The 23113-nt window shown below is 40.7% G+C and overlaps 1 protein-coding gene across 1 annotated transcript in view; it reads right to left on the bottom strand.

The window, feature by feature from the left end:
* LOC122969681 (calcium-binding mitochondrial carrier protein Aralar2) overlaps positions 1-23113 on the bottom strand; it is a 50171-nt gene that overhangs the window by 23719 nt on the left and 3339 nt on the right. The window contains exons 4-9 of the mRNA XM_044335590.1: positions 18285-18400; positions 15183-15322; positions 10189-10335; positions 7904-8042; positions 2955-3048; positions 1647-1731 (exon numbers count right to left, since the gene is read on the bottom strand). Coding sequence (XP_044191525.1) covers positions 1647-1731; positions 2955-3048; positions 7904-8042; positions 10189-10335; positions 15183-15322; positions 18285-18400 — 721 coding nt within the window. The remainder of the gene's footprint in view (positions 1-1646; positions 1732-2954; positions 3049-7903; positions 8043-10188; positions 10336-15182; positions 15323-18284; positions 18401-23113) is intronic.

Below are 23113 nucleotides of genomic sequence, written 5' to 3'. Positions count from 1 at the left end.
CATTTAGAAATACAATATACTATTACAAGTTTTACCTCATTTTCAGATGTAATTACAATTCATACATGTCTATAAGACTTCTAATCAAAAAATTATGAGTGATTCTTTCAACAACACACACACACACTTTTTAGTGCTCACTTGGATTAATGTTAGTCTCTCTGTGTAACTTAATCTGTCCTACACTGGTTTGTTAAGCCATTTGTCAAATAAAACTGGAATCAAAGTGATCATCACCACACTATGCAGAGAGCAGAAGAGTGTTAGTAGCCAGCATTAGCCATAGAGTAACATTAGCAACACTCCCCCCTCCACCTGAGGTACCTGTTGCCTTGTCTGGTCTGCCCAGCCCTGGCCTCTCGACCCTGGGGAGAGGGGGGGTGGAGTGTGGTAAGTATGCATGTGCATGTGTGAGTGTGTGCCTGTGTATGTGAGAGGGGGATGGGAGTCTCTAGAACAGGTCCACCTGTCAGAGTGAACCCCCACCCCCCCTCAACAATTCATCCCTAGAGGTTTCTGCCCAAACCTCCCCTCTACAACCTCCTCCATTTCTGCCATCCTCCTCAGCTCTGTCTGCCTGTGGGCTGATGAAGCTTGGCAATACTTACTGTCAGGATTTTGAGGGAAAAAGAGTTAACAGGATATAAAGAGAGAAAAGGCGAACCGGCAAAACATGTAGAGAAATAAGAGAAGAGAGAGAGAGAGTAGATCAAAAAAGGAAATAGAGAGAACAAGCAAAAGATGAGGAGAGACAGCTCCAGCTAGCTGGCGGCCAGCCCCTGAGGCCAAACCACAAGGGCCTAAAGTGGCTCATTGTGGTGGGACTGGCGTCTGTGTAGTCTTGGGCCCCTTTGCTTGCTCCCCTTTGGCCCCAGCCTGCTCCAGTATGGCCTGGCCAAGCCTTCACTGTAGCGCTGGAACCCACCAAGCAACACAACTCTGACCAAACAACCCGAGAAAGAAAACAGCCCTCTGCTCATCTGTCTGGCTGTCCATATGTCCTTCTTCCTCTTTTTCTGTTACAAATTGCTCTTGTTATTTGCTGCAAAGCCTCTTCACAACTATTATTTGCAATTTGAAGCATGTTTGAGGTTCACTCATTCTAGAGGATGGCTTTGCTTTGCATTTACATGGATTTGTGAATTTTGTGTGTATGTTTTTTTAAGACATCAACCACATGTCAGGGAGAGGTCTAGTGGTGTTTTCTTCTTTAGGTTCAAGTCTATGATGGGAAGTTGTTTGGACACAACTTGGTCTGAACCCTCGTATGAACTTTTGAAAATGAGTAGAGCTGACAAAAAAAACTGTCTGATTGGCATTTTGGGGCAAACTTTCCACTTTATACCTGACAAATCTCGTTTGGATCTATGTCTCCTGTGTTTCTTTCTCCCACACATATATAACGCTACAACAATGTCTCCATGAATTAAATCTAAAAGTGTAATTGATGCCAAAACCACAAATCAAACTGATGTTTTGGTTTTGGGGAGGAATTACTTGTGAACAGGAGATATTATTATCCTTAATTATAAATGTTAGTCATCTGCACGGTGACATATAGCCCAAGAGAATGTATTGAGATGAAAAAAGAGCTGCCAATGTGGAAGAGGAAACCAAACACATCAACAGGTCTTCATCTTCTGTACCTGTCTCTGGACCTCAGCCAAGTTGTAGGGCAGGGCGCCCTCCTCCAGTGGAGCAATCTTCTCAATGTCCACTAAACCAACACGTCTGTTGAAGAGAGAATGAAGAGAATGAGAGGTTTCAAGTAACTTTAAACTGTTGTAAAAACTCTCAGAGGATTATAATATTTCATCCATGCATCACCTAGTCCATGACCTTTGCAAGCACAATCTGTCAGTCTGAAGTTACTCAAAGTTTGAAGATACTTTGCCATCGTTCCATGTGAAAATATTGGTGCATTCACAAAACCAGACCTGTGCTTGGTATGATTGAGTATGGCAACTGATCTAAAGGTCTAAAGGAACTCCTATTCCTTTATCCCTTCATCCAAGTATAACAAAGATATTTAACCTCTGGATCGAAAACTACTGCCTCTTTCCATTGCAATCTGTGACGGTCCCAGATTCCCAGGCTGAGGGAATGGGGAACACAAAATCCCCCCACACCCCTCTCCTCTGAATATTCAGGCTATTATCTCTCGCATCTCCAATCAAGGGCAGCAGAGAAGGCTATTAAAGTATCCCATTGCTCAGAAATAATAATCAGGTGGTGTCTCAGGCCGGGGTTAGAAATTATGAGTGCACTGGTCGGGCCGCGAGGCAGACGCAAAGGAAGTGGGGGAATGTGAGACATATACAGTTGTTTTGTGCCACGGATCATAGGCGGTGGAATTACCTTTTTTTAAGATAAATGGGAGTTTGAATTGGTTTTGGACTGAAAGAGGATTCTCTGGCGCTGATGTAGTCGTATCTGATTCTTTTCATCCACTGTAGAGTAGTTTGAGAAGGAAGAAAGTGCTCGTCTCTCTGAGGTATAGACCCTGGGGCTAAAGGTGCACTTTGGGGGGTAAGTTTGGGATTGACTTATTCTCTACAACTCCCTGACTAGCTGGGAAAAAAACAAATGAGTAAAGTATGAATTCAACTGTTAGATGCTATTCCTCTGTACCGTTGTGCCTTTGCTCAGTGAAACACACAATAAATGCCTCTACCTGCTTGGCCATCATATGCACATTGATGCTGATCATTTCCTCAGAGATCATTTATACCCCCCTGGATATGATTAAATGTATAAAAGCAACAATAGTCATGGATAAAATATGGTCACATTATAAAAATTGGAGGTATTAATTGAAAACTAACATGATTTTTTTCTAGATAACTCTGTTTTGTGTTCCATAATTTATCTTGTCATGTACTCTGTACTATGTGTGATAACTGTTGCCTGTGTGTGTTTGTGTGTGTACAAGCAGGTCATTATGTTTGTCTTACCCACGGGGCTCTGACAGGTCAGCAAGCTGAAAAAGGATGTCGACCTCCATGGGTGTCACCTGGCCAAATCTCTGAGCTGCCACAACGAACTCCTCTACAAAGAAAAAAAAAGGAAGATGGATTCTTAATTTAATGCCATTGGACAATACCAACATTTACAGGTATGTACATAGAAAAGGGGTACTCCAGCATTTTAGTATTGTACTTCCCAAGTTTTGGGGCTTTGAAACAACAGAGATTGCTGAGATTTCCTGACTTTAAGTCCCCAGTATGGGTCAACCTTCAAGAACACTGGGACCTACATTCTAATATGCAACTTTTAAGTCTTGAGCCCAAACCGAGAAAACTTCTTCAGGGTTATTTTCAAACTTTAGAAAGTTCCAGAGCTACAGGAGGCATTGAACAACTGTTGACTGCTTCTGACGAATAAACTTAACTCAATTTGTGGGAGTGCCCCTTTAAAAACTTCTAAATAAAACAATATGTAAGAACTGGCGTACAATAAAACATCTTTATTCCATATCCATCCATTTTCCAATGTCTACAGCATTTGCAGAAAACTAAGCAGATGTTCCAACAGTCCAGACGTTTTTTGTCCTCAGTCACATCGTCTAGCTCATCCTGGGGTATCCAAAGGCGTAACTTGAGGCAACTCTCTCTTAGCTCTGAGGGCGCCTTTTTCCTAAAATGTGAACGTGCTGATACTGATCCTAACAGCTACACAGATGGCTGCAAACCACCCTAGTGCATGCTGGAGGTTATGCCCTGACGAAGCCAACAGAACTACATCATCAGCAAAGAGCGATGCAATTGTGATGTCACCAAACTGGATTCTTTCAAGTCTGTTCAAGAATATTATTAACAGAATAGGTGACAAAGAACAGCCTTGGTGGATCCCAATGTCCACTGAGAACATGTTTGACTATCAGTCTAGTCTAGTTCTACAAGGACTGGATGGCTTGGAGGAACTGCCCTAGTAACGTGTTCTCTGACAATAATATCAACACAACTGTTCAACAATCAGGACAAAATCAGCATTGCTTTTCCTAAATTGAAGTTCAACAAACTGTTTCCATAATGTCAAATCCAAAAGGTAATGACAACTATTTATGTCTTAAGATTTTAAGGATTTTTTAACAATTCATTTATCCACTTGTTTTCTCACAGCTTTGTTCTGGAGTAAATCAAAAATGTATTAACCATACATTACAACTTTTTGGAAAATAGCCACACAGAGTTCTTTGTACCTTTCTGCAACTGACACTTTCAGCGTGTCATGATATATAACTTACAATAACCAATACAACATGACAAAGTTAAAATATGTAGTATTGTGCTGAATGTCCTTTTGTTACTTTAAGCTACAATCTTTTATTACAAGCAAAAACTATTAACATTACAATTCATATTGGAAAAAACATACCAACAGTTTCCTATGTCTTGCAATTCTTATAATCTTACCAAATATTTCCATTAACCAATCATAATACTGTGTCATAGACTCAGTAACATCAGTTGATATTTACAGTGTACCAGTATAGTATGATCCAGTATGCAGTTGCACATTTACTCATTGTATGAGCCTAAATGGAAAAATTACCTGTGCTTTTTTACACTTTTTTGGTGTTTTCATTTCCCAATAACCCGCCTCATTAGTCATTAGTGATTTCCTCAATAATTTTTGACAATCCAGAAAATGAAAGACTTATATTCAAATCTATGATGAGCATACAGTATCTAAACACAAACAGATGTCCATGCTCATTGCTACAGCACAACATTGCATTATGGTCTTACTGCTCTTGTTACTGCAGAGGACTACATACATAAAGCAATAAGAAAATTAGACTGATAAAGCTGTCCATGACATGCTGAACATATAGTCAATAACGGTTTTAAGTGTTACAGTGCTTTATGGTTCTGTCACCCACACCAATTCCCCTCTGTGACATACAAGTGAGAAGTGTCAAAGCATGTTGAATTCATCATAAGAAAATAGAATAGAAAATATGGCCATGGAGAGTTATGGACTTCAAGAGGTCTTTGAGGCAGCTTTCGTATGTCGTAACTTAAGACCTGGTCTATTGTTGGTGGAATAAAGAACAGGTTGACTGTAGGCTGGCTTACAGTGGAGGAGTCAGCATTGTTTGACCTGTTTTATTCAAAGAGCAGCAGGCTGGGGTTGTGACAAAGTCGTCCTACACTGGAGCCATTCACCCCGCCAAGGCTCAGCTTACCCCTGAGGCATGCTCTCTTTCTCTCTCACACACACACACATATCCATGGGTACATGCAGGTAATACTCACAGGCATGTGAGAGAGCATACTTACATGAGAATCAACTCACACACAAATACATTACACACACACACACACACACACACACACATATACATACACACTCAGACATAGATAGAGTTCTGTCTGGGGAGATCACAGATCACAATGCTGATAACCTGTCTCCCTGTAGCCTTTAGTCACCACACATACAAGCATGCACGCACACACACACACGCACACACACACCTGACTGACCTATATACACATATTATAATTACCTGCCTCTTTGTGAAGTGGGTTGGCCATTAGTCTACTAAAATGATAAGCTGAGTTACACATACCTGCCTTGTCTATACACACTTCTCTGATAGTATATGAACTACAAATAAAAATGTGCAGCCGTCTTTAGAATATAATTATATCCATTCTTCTCTGTACCTCAGATTTTCAAACTGACTATGAACTGACTGAAAAATAAATGCAATGTAAAAGTATATTTTTGAAGTGACACATTTAAAGAGACACAAACTACAGAGTTATCAGACTTAAACTCTTCTTAAATTTTCTTCCCATCCTAGTACAACCTACTGGTGGTCTTTTCAGAGTACTATATGCATTGTTATTTATACAGTACTTTTGAAAACAATTAAAAAGTATTTGCATTGCAAATGCAAGGCAAGACAATAAACATACATGTAAAACATAGGCACAAAACCATGCTGGTGGCTCCGTGATGCTGTACTTAGACACAGTGGTGCTTTGAGCTAAATGCTAACATTAGCATGTTTAGCAGACACAGTGTTTACCATTCTTACCATCTTAGTTTAGCACGTTAGCATACTAATATTTGCTAATTAGCACCAAACACAAAGTATAGCTAAGGCTGATGGGAATGTCATTAGTTTTGCAGATATCTGGTTTCATACAGAGGGGGACATTAAAGTCTGTAACAAATATCATAGCAATTCATCCAATAGTTGTTGACACATTATTCTGCTAGCATAGCTACAAATTACTGATAAATAAAGCAACCTGAGATTGTTAAATGGTCAAGAAACCCTACTGCCAAAAACCTGATCACTTCAATTTACACTTCAGAACAATAATTGGTGATGTGCCCAAGGATATGAATTGGCTCTTTCAGTCAACAGTTCTGGTACTATCAAGTAAAAATCAAAATGAACACATATACTTCATCAACAGACACTTGATTTTAATCTGTTCACAAAGATGCACAGTCATAATTTCCCTTGTGGTTGTGCAGTGCTGGCTCAATAAAACATGTGTTCTGTACAGGTCTCCCCGTGCATGTGCGCACACAAATTCTTGTACACATGCGTGCACTCAGTTTTGCGTAGGCGTTAAGCACTCTAATGGCGTCCCCAAGGCAAAACAGTGGCCTTGTTGCACATACGGAATCAATCATGATCCTTACGCATGTGTGCATGCTTGGCTGTTAATGCATTTGAATGCTTGTATGTGAGAAAAGTGTATTACAAAATACGCACACACTTGAGACATGCGGGTGTGTGTACAGTATGTGTTTGTTAGCCAGCGAGCAGTGCACTGAGTCGAGCACTCATAGTCCCCGAGGAGGCTTTAATGACTCCAGGAGTGGAGGGTGGATGGGTGGTGGCTTCGGAGGTCTGGCTGGCTACAGGCCACCATGGGTCGAGCCAAGCCTAGTCTCGGTGTACCCATTGTGGGAACAGCCTGGGGAGCGTATGGGCTCTTGGTCTGGGTTGGGTATGGTCCACACCCCTGATAAGGCTTCAGATAGCATCATAAGGCTACACTAGTGGCCCAAAGCCATGTGGAGAGAGGTCAGAATGGTTTCTTAAAGCCGACAAGAGCAGGAGAGTGAGTCAGAAAAAAAAGACACAGAGAAAAGGCAAGAGATAGAGAAAGCCAGCTAGGCTCCCTGCCAAGTATTGAGGAAAGGAATGAGAGACAGCAAGTGGGGCAAACAAGTGAGAGAGATAAAGATTTAAAGGAACTAACCATGGGAGGGAGAGAGAGAGAGAACGAGAAAGAAAATGTCGAAAAAGGACAAAATACCAAAATTTCACCTCGTTGCAGCAAAATATCTTTTTTCTACTTTGGATTTGTAATTTGGATGATGGAGTTCAGAAAAGGTTATAAAATACTTTTAATTACCTAAAGTGGACTAAATCTTCAGAATTTTGACCACACACCCCTGCTTCAAAAGTGGGCACAGCATTTTGACAAATCAAGCATTCCTAATTTTTGTCTGTTTTTTGAAGAATTAGAAATGTCGTTATCATCCAAAAACACCTCAGGATGGATAAAGTGGTCCTCAGATCAGTGCCAGGATGTCTAATAGACAAGACAGGCACCATCCGGGATTATGGGTATGCAATACGTGAGCTGGGTTGGATCCAGCATGCCCATTTAAATGCCACCGGGAAGGAAGAAAACTAAACAAAAACAAGTTTCCACCCTCCTTTTAAACACACACACAGACATAAATACGTTATCTGGACAACACGTCTAATACTGTCTTTAGACAAGGACTTTATCAGTTTGTGAATGTGACATGAATGCATGTGAGTGCATAAATTCACTTAAATGGACATCTGCTTTCTTCCTGACTGCGTTAAAATATGTTTGTCTATAAGTTTTTGTGAGTATATTTTTAACTAAGGTACCTTTGGTAACTTCAATATCTCGGCGGTGGCCAGCCAGGGTGCTGTAGATCTTTCTGATCAGCTCCATGTTGTTGAGCAGTGAGTTGAAGCCGTTGAAGTATGAGAAGCTGACCTGATGAGATGTGCTTCCCCCCGCAACCTGGGCAAGGAAGAAGGGGTGATTTAACATCCTGCATACACAAACAGAATCACGCTGCACATCATATAGAATACATGCTCGAGAGATCATCTAGATATAATGATCATGTATAAGTACACGCAGAAGAAACATGCTGAAACATCACATCAAGAGGGAATCTTGACACGCCAGTGGTTAATCTGCAACGTTTCTATCTGCCGTTGCTCCACAGGGAGAAGTAAACCTGTTTCAACCGATCGTTTTTCCATCACACGACGAACACTCTCAGGGAGTTTAATTAACTTTCTTTATGAGGTGGAGGAAGTGGTAAAAGAACAGAAAATAGAAAAAAAAGGTAACAGATTAAAAATAGATGCTGGGCTCTTGAGGACATTCCAGACTACCCGCAACCTCTTTTATGTGAACCGGGATTGCATCTTTATTAAATCAGGCTCTCAGACTCTTGTTAATGTTAATGCCAGGTGTAAACTCTTAAGAGGAGCAGCTCTAAATGCTGTCTGTTTTAAAAATGTGTGTTTTAATAATGTTCTGTGAATGTTGTTGCCTGTTTTGGGTGTCTTAGGCTAAAGTACAAGATGAGCCTTGAGGCTTTGCTGTTCTTAACAGAGTTGGGAGTTGAAGGAGTAGAAAATTTAGAGCTCCCTTTCACTAGATGGCACTGTTTGCTTTACAGACATGCAGGGAGGCTGCTCATGGCTCTCTCTGTTGGCAATAAGAGAGTGAAGCTCTTGCTTGGGTGAAACTGCCCTAACAGAGAGACACTTTTGTATCTGTTCATATCTATGAGCCTATAGGCATGGATCTTCCCACAATATCCAACACAGAGCCTTTCACATAGGGGAACAAGAGGAAAAAATATTTGGGTGAAAAGAATGCGGCGCTGATCATTTATCATGTTTGGTGAGTGAATTAAAGGTTGCCGTCTCACTGTTTGTGTTCTGCCATAATACTGCTTCTAATGTGTCTGCAGTGTTTATGGAGTTTTAAATTGTGTGTGTGTGCATGAGTGTACGTGAGAGAGTTTACTAACAGCACACCAAGATGTCTGGTCGGTGAGGTAAACACAGCAGAGAAAATGACAGAGTCCACAAGGTGTTTATGAAATGGGGCAAGACACGGACACAGACGCAAGACACACACACGCACAAGAAAAACACTAACACACATGAAGAAAAGACAAGACACAAAAAAGACAAACATCTCAGAGTTCAAAACAAATAGAGTACACACACACACACACGCAGACACGCAGACGCACACACACACACGCGCAAACACACAGGCAAAGATGATGGACTGTAAAGCTCCAGTCTTCATCTATCTCTGTCTCCATCTTCCCATTCAGCTGGCCTGCTTGGCTTTGACACTGCCAGAGAGGTTAGACTTAATGACATGTTGGGAGAGAGACAGAGACACGAGGGGGAGGGAGGGAGGGAGAGAAAGAGGGGCGGTTAAGAGAGAGAGAGAGAGAGAGAGAGAGAGAGAAAAAAAATATGAAGAGAGGGAAGAAGAGAGGGGACGGATGAGAGGTGACAGAAAAAGGTAAAGAGGAAGAAGAAGAAATGAGAGATAGACGGCTAGAGGGGAAGAGAAAACCACGGTATTTGGTTGAGGGAGTGTGAGAGAGGGAAGGGAGCAGAGGGAACAGAAAAGACAAGAAAGTAGTGAGATAGAAGGAAACAGTCCTGCCTTTACGTCTTTCATGGAGAACACAGTAATGCTTGGTTGCTAGGCTTGCTAGCTAACGTTAGTGACCAAATCTGTAGCAAACATTAATTTTACAGTATATACACATTGTATTTGTTTATGATGTTCCAGATTGTGCATCATCTTACTTTTGATTATACAAAAATTTTGTTCAATATACTTAGTTACTTAACTATTTTGCTAACATTTGATGAATCTAGAGAAAAATCACAGCTAAGATGTGATATTAACTTATCACATTATTACATTAACCAAATGTATCAGTTAGGTGCTGCTTAATACGGGACATCCAATTTGTTTTTCTTAACAAGTATCATAGCTCCCAGGTGTACAGCAGAGAGAGTTTGCACTATTTTTAACCGGTCTGACTTTGGTTCTCGTGGATGACAGTAAAACAAACAAAAAGAAGAGAGAACCGCAGAGCCGGACAAAAACCCACCGCCACGAGGCATTCCTCCACGAAGGGTGTGAGCATGTGCGGCCGGATGGTAACCATGATGTCCCTGAAGTCCAGGGCTGAGATGGAGCCGCTGTGGGCTTGGTCCCGTTGGATAAAAGCCTGCCGCGCATGTTCCAGCTGCATCTCCTGTGGAAGAGAGAGGAGGCGAGTGTAGGTGTTAGATCACACGTATGCCGTAATGTATATTATTGCACACGTATTGTATGTGGGTCATACACCTCTTTAAGTTGCCTTCATAAATTTAAATCCACATAAACTCACACACATATAAACACGTAAGCATAAAAACACAGCAGTTGCTTTGATGGGCCCCTTGGTGCCGACTCCCCCTCTCGGTTTCGGGGAGCCAGCGTTTGGCCGGGCTTCAGCCTTGTCTCCTCTCCCAACAGCAGCCTGCCTACTGTGAGGCGTCGCTTGGGCTTTTCACACCCTCCCAAATCCCCATTAAACCCACTTGAGGGAGAAAAATACAAACACACACACACACACACACACAGATAGACCTGCACACACAGGCAAGACGGCTAATCACCCAACTGCTCACTTTGTCTCTCTTCTTGCACACACATACACACAAAGGTCCATGGGGACAACAGGTTGTGGTGGGGACAGTTCCCACAAGGCCTTTGAAATTAGCAGCCATTATCAGTACCTGCAACCACAAGTCTACAGAGAGAGGCTGTGAACAAACCGCTGCCACCAATGCTTCCTCTATCTTACAACAAGAAACTCTGGTAGAGCAAAAGACGGAGTTATCAGAACAATAATCCACAAGTAATCATTGTGAAATACAACCAAAAGCTTGAAGACATGGAGCTAAAGCTAGATGGTTTTGCTGTTGACTCACCTGCAGTGTTAGCTCAAAAGAGCAATAACTCAAAAAATCAAGATGCTGATGTATCTTTTTGCATGTGGTTTCTGACATATGTTGACACAATAACAAAGGCTAAAATGACCAATTCAAGCATACTACTTTTAAGTACACATCAGTGTGCTAACTCGAAAAACAACCGTGCAACAAAAATAATTTTTTGAGAACTTTTCTCAATTATCTTATGCATTTCCTACATACATTTAAAGAAAATTAATCGGCAATTGTTAATCAATTAACTTTTCAAATTTTAGTTTTGGTTTTTCGTTGTTGATCGGACAAAACAACCCGTTTGTATACTTCAAATTTTTGCCTATTTTCTAATATTTTATAGACCAAAAGATTAATCAATAAATTGTGAAAATAATCAGCAGATTAATTGCTAATGAAAATAATCATTAGTTGCAGCCCTGCATACATATAGTATGAGACTATGGAATATTTCCTCATTTAAAAAGGGCAGCATACAACTAAAATATTAAGTTAAATGCAGACTCATGTCAGGGAAAATTAAATTATGTTTCTTAAATTAAGTACTAGCTGGTAGTTTATGAACAAAAAGTGTGTGAGTAATTCAGCTCAAAATAAATGATTATCAATTTATTTCTTTCGAGCCACACATGTCGGACAAAATGTACCGCGGGTGAACTTATTCAATCTTGAACGTGCGTGGCATTATTCAATTGATTTATTCAGATGTTATTGTTATAAATGGAACTCAAAAAAGTGGTATTACCACAACACAAAACCCTATGAGACTATGACTTATTGTTGTGTTGAATTTGAGTGATATTTCACTGACAGCATAACTGATCGAACTCTAAATTCACAGCGCCAAAGAGAAATGACTGGGGAAGAGTGACATTTACACAAAGCTGAGTGGAGACCGGAGGGGAGTAAGAATAGACATTGCAACAAAAGAGCCAGATTTGCAAAAACAGCAAATGTAGCAGCCCTGTGTCAGTATCACCTATGAGCACAGCGGGGGCTCCGGAGAGTGTATAAGTGAGTGGAAGGCAAGGAAACGAAGAGAGATTGACACACATAAACACTCCCAAAGTAAATAAGGTGAGATACTTTGGTGTCGGTATCCTGAGTGTCGTGACTCACTTCTCCGGTCGGTTGTGAGTAGGTCAAAACACTTTGATGAGAAATAAACTGGGGATAGGAAAGGGAGGAGGAGAGCTGAATATCTAAAGTCAAAACAAAAAAAAAACAAAAAAAAGAGAAAATGAAGTGGAGAATTTTTTTTTTTTTTTGCATGACTGTGTGTATATGCCAAAATAAAGGTGAGCATTTATCTGTATGTTTGCGTCCATTTGTAAATAAAGAAAAAAAAACAAACAAAAACTAGATCCCGTCTCTCTGGACAAGCCAGAAGTTTGAGCGCCACACAACAACCACAGAGCAACAAAACAACTGTGGTCCAAGGGATGGAGCAGTTTATAGTCTCAGCCTCTTAAAACTTTAACTTGTTGCAACTGTATGAGTGTTTCAGGGGCCTGGTTTTTATTTAGGAGGGGAGTGAGGGAGGCTGGAAACATAAAGCTGGGGGCTTAAGACAGCCAACAAGAGACCGCCGAGGTATTTGCAGTCGCTTTAATTGTCCTTGGACAAGAATAAAAACACATGATAAGCCACCTCTGTTTGTTTTCAACGACTGTGATTCTTCGCCCCCCCCCCCCACCACCTCTTCAAAACTTAAACAATAGATATAGATAATAATAGAGTGGAGCGGTATTGTTTCCCTCTTTTCCAATCTCTGTTTCTCATCAGCACTGAGCTAAAGCTATTACAAGAAGAAGCTTAAGCACAACTGCCCATTTACATGTGTGCCGGTGAGCTCTCTACACACTGATGTTAAGGGCTGCCCACTGATTCTTGGGAGAGTCAAACATATAATTGGGACTTTTAAAATCTGAGCAATGCCAACAATCCACTTTTTTGAGTGCTTAGGAAAGAAGTGGGACATGTGGTGTCCCCTCCATGTAATTCAAGCCCTTTACTTGCCAGCATTTATAATATGGGCTACTATGTGCCACTATGTGCCACTTCTCTGGACAACGGTAATACCATTGCCAGAGACAACACCACGCTGACAGTGTGAGCTGAGCCTTGGCCAGCATCCACGCGTGAGACGGGAAAAATGCATGTAATTGGTGAGAATCTCTGGCTTCCATCAAGACAGTAATTGGCCAGAGAGAGCCCTTGTGAGAAATATGCGGCGCAAACGTTTTCCCCGTTAATCCCATCTTGTGAGCATCTGGCAGTGGCGTGGTTGCAATGGCAGAAAAACACAATAAACACATGCATGTATGGCAGGAAGAGGAGGAGGAAATAAAGGATGGGAACATTCTTCGGGGGGAAAAATGGATGATAGGAAATTATAAAAATAACTGAAAAATATTCGGAATATGATGTGTGTGGGTTGGTGTTTGCAAATATAACTTTGATAGCTGCACGGTGTACTTTTCTTTTCTGGATGACATTTACTAATGCTTTGTCTGTTAATAAAGGTATCCTGACATCATTGGGAAGTACTGCAATCACAAAGATTGCACAGGTTTAAATTCTGGCTCAGGAAATGTTGTTGTGCTTTTCCTAATTGCCCTGTCATCAATCACTGGAGCAGCTGATAACACACTGTAGGAGAACACTGCCTGAATTTTACTTGTACCTCAGTGCTATATTAGCAAAGTGATACCATCGCAGTAACAATAATGTCTTATTAAGGTGAAATTAATAGGATAGTTCAAACATTTATTATGGAATTTTAGAAATATCAGCACAGCAGTGAAGTAAGTGAGAAAGGATGAAATACAGGACGATATTTACAACACTTCCAGGACATTCCTTGCCCTTTCGTAAACAGAGAAGCATCCCGCAGTTACATAAAATTTTCTTCTGCCATTTATTAAGGAATGAATCAAAACCTATGAGAAATGATCAAATACAGACAGCATAAGCAGGAAATGTGCATTTCATAGTTGAGCAATGAGTGCGGCTGGCTGTGAGCCTGCTGCTGTGAGGAGCTGGAAACCACTGAGTGACTGACTGGGAGAGAACCGGGCACGCTGTCAATGCAAAGTACAGCGTCTACTGGCCACAACGCCACACTCTTGCGCTCGTGCACACACACACACACACAGGCGAAAAAACAAGCAACAACAGATGCACAAAGCGTCCATGCTACTGCCTACACATACGGAAAAGCGCGCAAGTAAAATAAACACACATACGTAGAACCGCACGGCGGCACGCACACATACCATTGTTCAAACACGCGTGCGCGCGCGTGCACGCGAAGACGCACGCACGTATAACAATATCCCAATATCCATGCGTTGCTGCCCACTGTGTGTAAGCCATCTGGTCTAAGTTAAGTGTAATATAAAAAGCTCATTCAGATACATGGTGAGTGTGGATGCAAACTTGGCACAGTTCAGGCCCTCTCTCCCACCCCCACCACCACCTCTCCCTGCTTAGACCTGATTTAAGTCTAGACATCATATTGGAAAATGGCTCACACGCCACAAATACACTAGGAATATTCCAGCTATACTATTTATGGAGGTAGAACTGCGTCTCTACCTGCTTCAGAATAGGTGGAGTGGAGTAATGCTAGGTATACGTCAGCTACCGTAATGGAAAACAAATGCAGAAAATGTCCCAAATATATAACCTCAGTGTTTCATTAATGACTAATCTGGTCAATATGGAGGGCTGTGTTTGAGAGGGATAAAACTAGGGATAGATTGAGTGCTTGTATGTGCGCACACTTGTTAGATAAGTATCTGACAATGCAGTTACATGACTGAACAGGTTGTAAATATGCGAGGATAAGGCAAAGTGTGCAGGTAAAGCACATAAATCAGTTGATACAGATTTATTGGCTGCCATTGATGCTCGTCGGATGATAGAAATAAAAAAAAAAAAAAAGACAGACTGATAGAAAGAGCCAAAGACAGACGCACAGCATGACAAACTAGGAGGAAAAAGAAAGAGATTAAGAATGTGATTTTGTCAGATTATAAAGAGAAATTGCATGTGAAACAGAAGGAGAGGAGACAGGAAGCGCAGGTGATCCACATTAAAAACCCACCAAGAGAAACTGGGTGAACTCTCCGTAGCTGAGCTGCTTGTCCCTCTCTGTGCCAAAGTGCAGCCGTATGAACTCGCTGTCCCAGTTGAAGGGGATGTGCTGGTGGATGGTGGTCTGGCTGAAGACCTGCTTCACATCCCCTGCGGAGGAGACAAAAAGAGACACATTACTTCAATAAATGACTGAATTATGAGCGGTGCATTTGACAGCCTAATAACAAGCTGCAACAACTCAATATGGCAGCGTACCAGCATTTCCTGTGAGACTTACTGTACAGAAAATATCGACAATTTGCAACAAAAAAAAAAAATCTGCAAGCAATGAAGCACAAAATTGTCAGACTGAAGCAAAACACTGCATTTATATATCCTTTGTGATTACAGAATATCAACTCTGTTTACAGATTCTACATTATTTTAGGGCTAATGACTTTACATTAACTACACATATGAACCGCCGTTAAAAACATCCATATTCCAAAGTCTCCTTCTTTGCATGTTCGTGTTTTCATAACAAACAATTATCAAATACTTTCTCCTGCTTAAGTTTTTAGTTTGCTCTAATTAAGACCTCAAATCTGTTGGTACGAAGTCTTGTGAGTCAAGTTTTAACAAATAACACGTGTTTCCTATTTTGTGGTTAACATTAGTAATTATTTGATTTTGGGAAGAAAAAAAAAAAAACTGTCTGTGATTGATTCTGACAAAACGTCAACGTCAATCTCCTGAATACAATTCTACTCTGATTGAGTTCCTCAACACTACATCAGTCTTGAATGACACATGGCAGAACTTGTTTAAGCTGTGTAGGCTCTGTATTCAGAAGGAAAGCCTTTTCTTCTCACTTATGTTCCTCTGCCTGAACCCTCTAAGCCTCTACAGCCAGTGGAGTGGAGAGACACTGAACATGAGTCCTAAATTACAGCCTTACTAAAGAAACAAAAACAAACCAATAGAGCGACCTGTTTCTTATTACCAAACAAGCCGCGCTGTGAACGAGTTGAGAAAGGAATGGAGGAAAGAAACAATTTTTTTATAAAGACAGACAGGGAGGGGAAAAAAGAGAGCGAGAGAAAGGTGATATTTACTTCAGCTCTGCCTTACCTTCAGAAAGAAGACAGCTTGTGCATTGTTTTTTTACACTTTAATGAGGCAATAAATATACAGCCTTTAACTCTTTAAAGGAGAGGCCGCTCCTGAGCCACGGCGTTTATATTATCAGCTTTTATAGACCTGTCAACACTCAGTCCTCTTTTAGTTTTTTTCTTTTTTTTTTTTTTTTTTTTTTGTCTCTCTGGCTGAGGTACAACTGCATTTCATATGCTGTGTTACGTTGCAATTTTTATGAACTCAACATTCCACCAAATTATGCATTTATTTTTTAAGCGCTAAAAAATCAGAGCGCTGCGCCGCCTGTACTTAACAGAAATTACTCGGCTTATTATCAAATAAAAATGGCTTTACAGAAAAATGAAATAAAAAGAAAAATGAGAGTACAGACATTTATTGCATAGGGAAACAAACGGGGCTTTAATGCAACATAAGCTGCGGCTATTAATACTTTTTTAATAGGTAATAAAGAAGGGAGCTCTTTATGTTTCCTTGGTGCCTTTAATTCAATGAATGGTAAAGAGAAAAGGAGAAGGGGAGAAAAAGAGAGAATTCTGTAATGCATCAATATAAAGCAACTTTGACAAGTCTATAATCTCAGTCAGAAGTTATTTGCTTTTGGTGAAATGGTAGCCCGATGCAAGTGGCAGACACTGCAGTCAGTGTTTGTGCATGGCATGATGTGCGTTATGTTTTTCATGCAATTTTCCACTTGTATGCGAGCCTCATAGCTCATAGGCATTGGGATATTCATTAACCTTTGAGAGACGGAGAAAAACAGCAGACCTTTTAATTGCCACCAAGACAACGTCACTCTAATTGATCCTTTTAAATATGAACATTTACATATGTGCATATATAATCACCTGCAATGATCTTGCACCCTGTCGACAGCAACAATTAAAATGAAATTCACTTACTCTTCCCTGTTTGTGAGCGGGATGTGTGCCCTGCATTTCAAATCAAGTCTAATGTGCTAACGCCTCGCACACCTACAGAAGGCTGGCATTAGACTTGTTTAAATCAATTAGGCAAATGTGAAATAAGCAACGAGTACAAATGTCTTCCCTTTTCACCCCCGAGCTTCCAGGCATCAGAGTAATGGTGCCAATCATGCACAAACACACACACACACACACACACACACACACAGCTACCCACCCCCTCCTCCATCTTCATCTCCATCCTTTAGTTGCCACCAGCCCTCTCCACCTCCAAACCTAACCTTTTTTTTTTTTTTGTACAGACAAGATACGGGACCACATGCGATATTTTTGTTTGTGGATGCAACCACAACAGAATAGATGAGCTGAGGTCAGACCTCACATAAATAAAAGAGGATTTTGTATGAAAACTTCTTTAGCGACACTTTCAACATTCTCAGTACTCCGTCAGGATTGGTTAAATGTCAAAAGCAAAGCAACAAGTGCAGTTTTGAGACATGAACCTTTATTTTATGTTTACATAACACCATTAGAGTTACACTAGTCATCAGATGAGTTGCCGCTTCAGTTAACACTGCATCCTGATTCATATTTGTTAGTTAGTATCCTCTCAGGTTACCAGCACACATGTTGAGCCACTGAGTGTGAGGTTTACTTTCTCCACAACTTTATTTTTATCAGAACATGTATATCACTACAATATGGTTTCCTTAATATTTCACAAAAGAAGACAAGAGGTAAGATAGTGGCGCTATGCTGATTTTGAAAATAAGATAGATGAAGAAAAAGTAATAGGCTTACAGTTTATATAGGAAAAGTAACAACGTTAGCAGAAGACATAATCAATACTGTAAAAGTAGTAGTTTAAAATAAGTAAGAAATGTATTTGTGTAATGTAAATGCGCAAAGGTTTCTTAGCTATGTATTTATCAAGAATCTGTACATCTTTGAAGGTCTCTTGTAAGGCCCATTAATGGTACCCAACCTACCATATACATGCTAATGGTTATTATTTCATCTAAACCTATACATTGGAGGCAACTACTTACCAAAAGTGGTCATTCCATTGCCCGCTTTATCAAACAGCAGGAAGGCAACCATGAATAGAGAGTCTGGGGCACACAGCACCGATTCGAACGCAACAAACTCCTGAAAGGAGATCAGCCTGAAAGAAGAGAAGAAGGATACAGAGGAAGAGGAAAGACTGTTAAAGACTGTAATCGAACTAAGAAAATGTCCAGTTGATTCATTAATATCCATCTATGAATAAATACTTAACCGGCTACACATATGAGACACTGGCTCTTTAATATCCATATTAAGACTTAAGCTAAATTACACCAGTAAAAAGAAATATTAAATTCCAAAAGCAAGTTATTTTAACACTGCATTAAACCATAAACTCCATTGTAATTACTGCCAAACAATATAGTGAACCAGAACACTGGGACAACCTATCAATCTGCACTATGCGTAACTCAAGCAGACTTTTTATCCAGTAGTCTGTTATTCCATATGTAATGTCATAAACTTATTGAGTGTGACAGCAAGAAAATAAAACATTTTTAAAAACTCAGTGTGTGTTCCCGGTCTGAGCTGGCAGCTGGTATAGACAAGGCCGACTTTACAGCAGCAAAAAAAAAAAAAAAAAAAGTGTGAAATATGAAGTTTTATATTTTAGTGTGCCATTTTAAACAAGTAGACAGACGAGCAGGGAGTTGGGAGCCAGTTATGGAAATACAATTCAATTCAATATAAACCTAATACAATTTGAGGTTCAGTGTGAAAATAAGGAGAAGCCAAGTTGGAATTTTTTTTTTTTTTATTTTATTTTTTTTATAATGTGAACTGGAAAGAAAAAAGATATTTTCTGGGATTATCTGCGACAGTGAAACACGAATAATGAGTTGAAAGTAAACACAACAGATATTGTTTTCTTTATTTCACTTCCTCTCTATTCAATTTTTGTCAGTGTTTTGATAAATACTATTGTATCTCCAGCCTCTCCACAGTAACACAAATGCCCACATGCATCATCAACAAGAAAAAAAAATAAACATAAACACCCCTATTGTGTGAACCCACTGAGAGCCCCCTTGGGAGAGTCCTGCTGTGGGGAACTGGACCACGCAGTCTAGCCTTTATTTAGGCCCTGGTTCACAGTTGCCACAAGTCCATTATGAATTTCACAAATGGATCTGATAATTACAGGAGGGGTCAGTGCTAATGAGCGGTCCCCAAGCATCCATCTATTAAACCTATTTCAATTTCCGAGGGGGGAGTGTGGGGAGGAGGGAGGGGGGGGTGCAATGATTACATTTTCCTGCTTGCAGTAATTAATTATGTTACTGATGAAATTTAGAGGTATTCATTTGGACTCTGTTTCAGGTTTGCAGGTGCTAATGTACATCCTAATATATATATATATATATATACACTTACAAGCAAAAAATAAGATATAGAAGAAACAGACTGACAAAGAGAAGAGCTGTGCACTGACAAAAGTATTGGTTATCAAAATAATACCAGGAAAAGGGACATACTCTTGAAATTGGTGAGTGCCAGAGATCCAGGATAAAGGTTGAAAATCGCAGTTTAGATTACTGCCTTTAAAGTCGTCTTGTAGTAATGTAGTCTGCAAAAATGTTATTCTTACCATCAAACATTCTTGAGGAAGACGAGAAGCCAAAAAAGTCAACACAAAAGGCTCGGATTAATACCTGCTTTCAAGAAAAACTCAGAAATACTCGAATGATGGCATCAATACGCTTGTGGATGTGTGTGTTGGAGAGAGAGCAACAGAGGAACTGAGAGAAACGCGGAGAGGGAATAAAAGTGAGCGTACAGTTCTCCTCTGTGCCAAATGAAATTAGCTGTCGTTGTTTCAAAGGCAAGACTAATTGTTTTATTAACTAAGCGAGTAGTTCTTAAGAGCAGGGCCCTGCTGATAGCAAGTAGGTGGAATGGGGCACAAAAGCACACTGCTGAGACCGTGGATCCACTGTTAAAAACAAAGCCAATACCGTTGCCGCTCACGCTGCTGGAATATTATCAAACTCTTGAATAATGATCATTCCTTTGTGACAGATGTATAGTACGCTCTGAAATTACACTTCAGAAGGAGTTTAAGTAGGTACAAGCTGCAGTGCAAAGATTCAGAGAGCACTAGCGTTCCCAGACAGAACCGAGGGAAAAAGTCAGATTTCTTCTTCTTCTTTTTTTTTTTTTTTTTTTTTTTTTTTCACACGCATCAGTTTACATGCTTGCTGGTCGTCCTGTCTGTGTTTTCCCAGACGTGGATAATCAGCATATTAGTGTAACTGAGAGGGCTGCTGATCACGGAGGGATTGGACCATAGTTTAGACCGGGGAGTCCGGACAAGATCCAGGGGGCATCTCCATAACAGACACACGAGAAACATTCCACATACTCGTAAGCATTTACGCACAGCTCTGTAGCCAGGGATGAAGCTTATGATGGTTGATTAGCAGCGCCATGACGGCGGCAAAATGATTACCATGAGAGGGGGAGGCCATCGTTTTTTTGCTATGCAGACCAACCCCAATGAGACACTCAATAATCAAATCAACCAACAACATCTCCCAACCATCAAGTGCTGTGGCATGTGTCCAGGCCTGCCCGATCTATGCAGCCTGGGATGAACTTAGGAGACAGGGCTAATGTGATACTGTGCCCATGGCATCTCTTCAGTGCACTGTACTTACTTCACTCCACAGGATTTGTTAAATCTTTAAACAGGCATAGACATATCCGTGACATGTATCAGACGAGAGATCTAACACACAAGACGTAAACAAAGACTTGATTCTAGCATGTTCTTCTATGGATGACAGCTGAATGACGCTTTTGTTATGATGCCAATACAATGCAATTTAAACTGTCAGCGATAAGTCTGTCCGGCATAAAAATTCAACCCTATATTCCATATGTTTTTGTTTGTTTTTATCTTATCTTCGTCACACGGCTTTTATCTCTTTCTCCTCTCAGCGGGCATCTAAATACACTCCTCTGAACCGAAAACTAGGCTTGGAAACATTGTTTACAAGTAACATAAATGCATGGTGTTGGTTAGGCCTGGCTGATAGGAAGACAGCTCTCCTTCGTTGATAGCAGTAGGAGAGAGGGGCCTAGAGGGGCTTCAATAATCCTCTGTCCCTGGCATCTTGGCATTGTTACTGACAGCCTTCCACCCACCTAAGAGAGCGCTTGCACACAGACATACACAGACACACCCATAAACACACGAACACACGCAGGTGAGTGCTAGCTGCCAGTATCTGTTAAGTTTCAAAGAGTGGACACCCACCAGTTCAAGTCCAGAATACCCACTGCAGCTGGCAGACTGCTATTTTCCCAGCACGTTCCCTTAACAAAGTTTTTTTTTTTCTTCTTTTTTAAACCTCCAAGAGTCTACGGGGGGAAGCGTTTTTTTCACACTTGAACAGATGCTTCTATCAAAATATCAGAGGGAAGAAGGAATAGAGGAGCAGGAAGATGGGGAGTCAGAAAGAGAGAGAGAGCCTGAAGGAAATGGTGGGAGTTCTGAGTGCATTATGGTATGTTAGAGTGTAAAGAAAGTGATGATGAGAGGAGGAAGGCAGAGAAAGTCAAAAGCAAAAAAAAAAAAAAAAAAAAAAAAGTCATTAGTTGAGTGAAAGAGGAAAATCTTTAAACCATCTCGCTGTTCAGTATGTCAGTGCACACGTACACAAAAAGTTTGATTCCTAGAAATTGAGACATCTCCACCCTCCGAAGCCTCCACTCTTTTTCTCGCTTTCTTTATCTATCTGTCTCTCTGTCTCACTGGGAGCGGGGAGAATAAGAGGGAGAAAAGTGATTTCCACATAACAGATTGTTACGGCTGTCACTATATCCCCTGATTTACACAGTCGCAGAGGGGGGAGGCAGACAAATGCATTTTCACTGTTTACATCCCCCCCCCCCCCCCCCCCCCTACACACACACACACACACACACACTTTCTCTCAAACACACATCTAAGTAAAATTTCTCTCACACAGACACACTCCAACAGAAAAGTAAGCGAGCATGCTGCCTGCCATCTGACCCCCTGCTAAATCTATTACCCCTGACTCATCTCGTTGAAATGGAGTCCTACCTGGCAAAAACAGCAGCAGGCGCGCAAGCTTCAAATACACTACGTTCATATAGCAACCAAAACTTATTGTTTGACGGCGTATTTGCACGAGATCAGGCGAGCTGGATGAAAATACAGCCATTAAAGTGGTTTTGTTTTGTCTTGCTCCCGTTCTTTTCATGAGGTTTGCTAAGCGCTGGAAAAACAATGCATCTGTGTTTTCAGCTAGAGCTGTGGAGGAGCTGATGTTGCTCTATCTCTGCTTTTCTATATCTATTTGTTTTGTGTTCAGGTCTGTAGTAGAATAATCATCTAGACTCTGTCTTGTCAAATCATTTATCCATCGAAGTACAGGAGTAAAATAACAAAGTAGGAGCATCATAAAGCTTTCACAATGTCAACTGTAAAAAAAAAAAAAAAAGAATCACATCTAAGCCTAGGTCTAAACATTATTTGGGAGAACGGAAATTTAAAAAAAACTGACTTTTTTCCCTGTTTTGCCCTCATATCATTTCCATTCCCCTCCACAAAACCAAAATGAGGTTTAGATACAAAGCCTGGGCCATGGGTTCCTAATAGATTTACCCTGATGCCACGGCCACCATTTATCCTGCTCCAAAGCCGCACAATGCAACGGAGTGCTCCTGAATAGCATGGGCAATTACAGTGCACGTGTGTGTTTTTTTTTTATGTGTGTGCGCGCGCGTGTGTGTGTGTGAGTGCGTGCGTGGGTCCCTTGCTCTCTCTTTTTCCAATTCC

Source organism: Thunnus albacares, chromosome 19, assembly GCF_914725855.1.
Source record: "Thunnus albacares chromosome 19, fThuAlb1.1, whole genome shotgun sequence".
Classification (NCBI taxonomy): domain Eukaryota; kingdom Metazoa; phylum Chordata; class Actinopteri; order Scombriformes; family Scombridae; genus Thunnus; species Thunnus albacares.
Note: the sequence above shows the minus strand (reverse complement) of the source record. Positions and strands in the feature narration are given on the sequence as shown.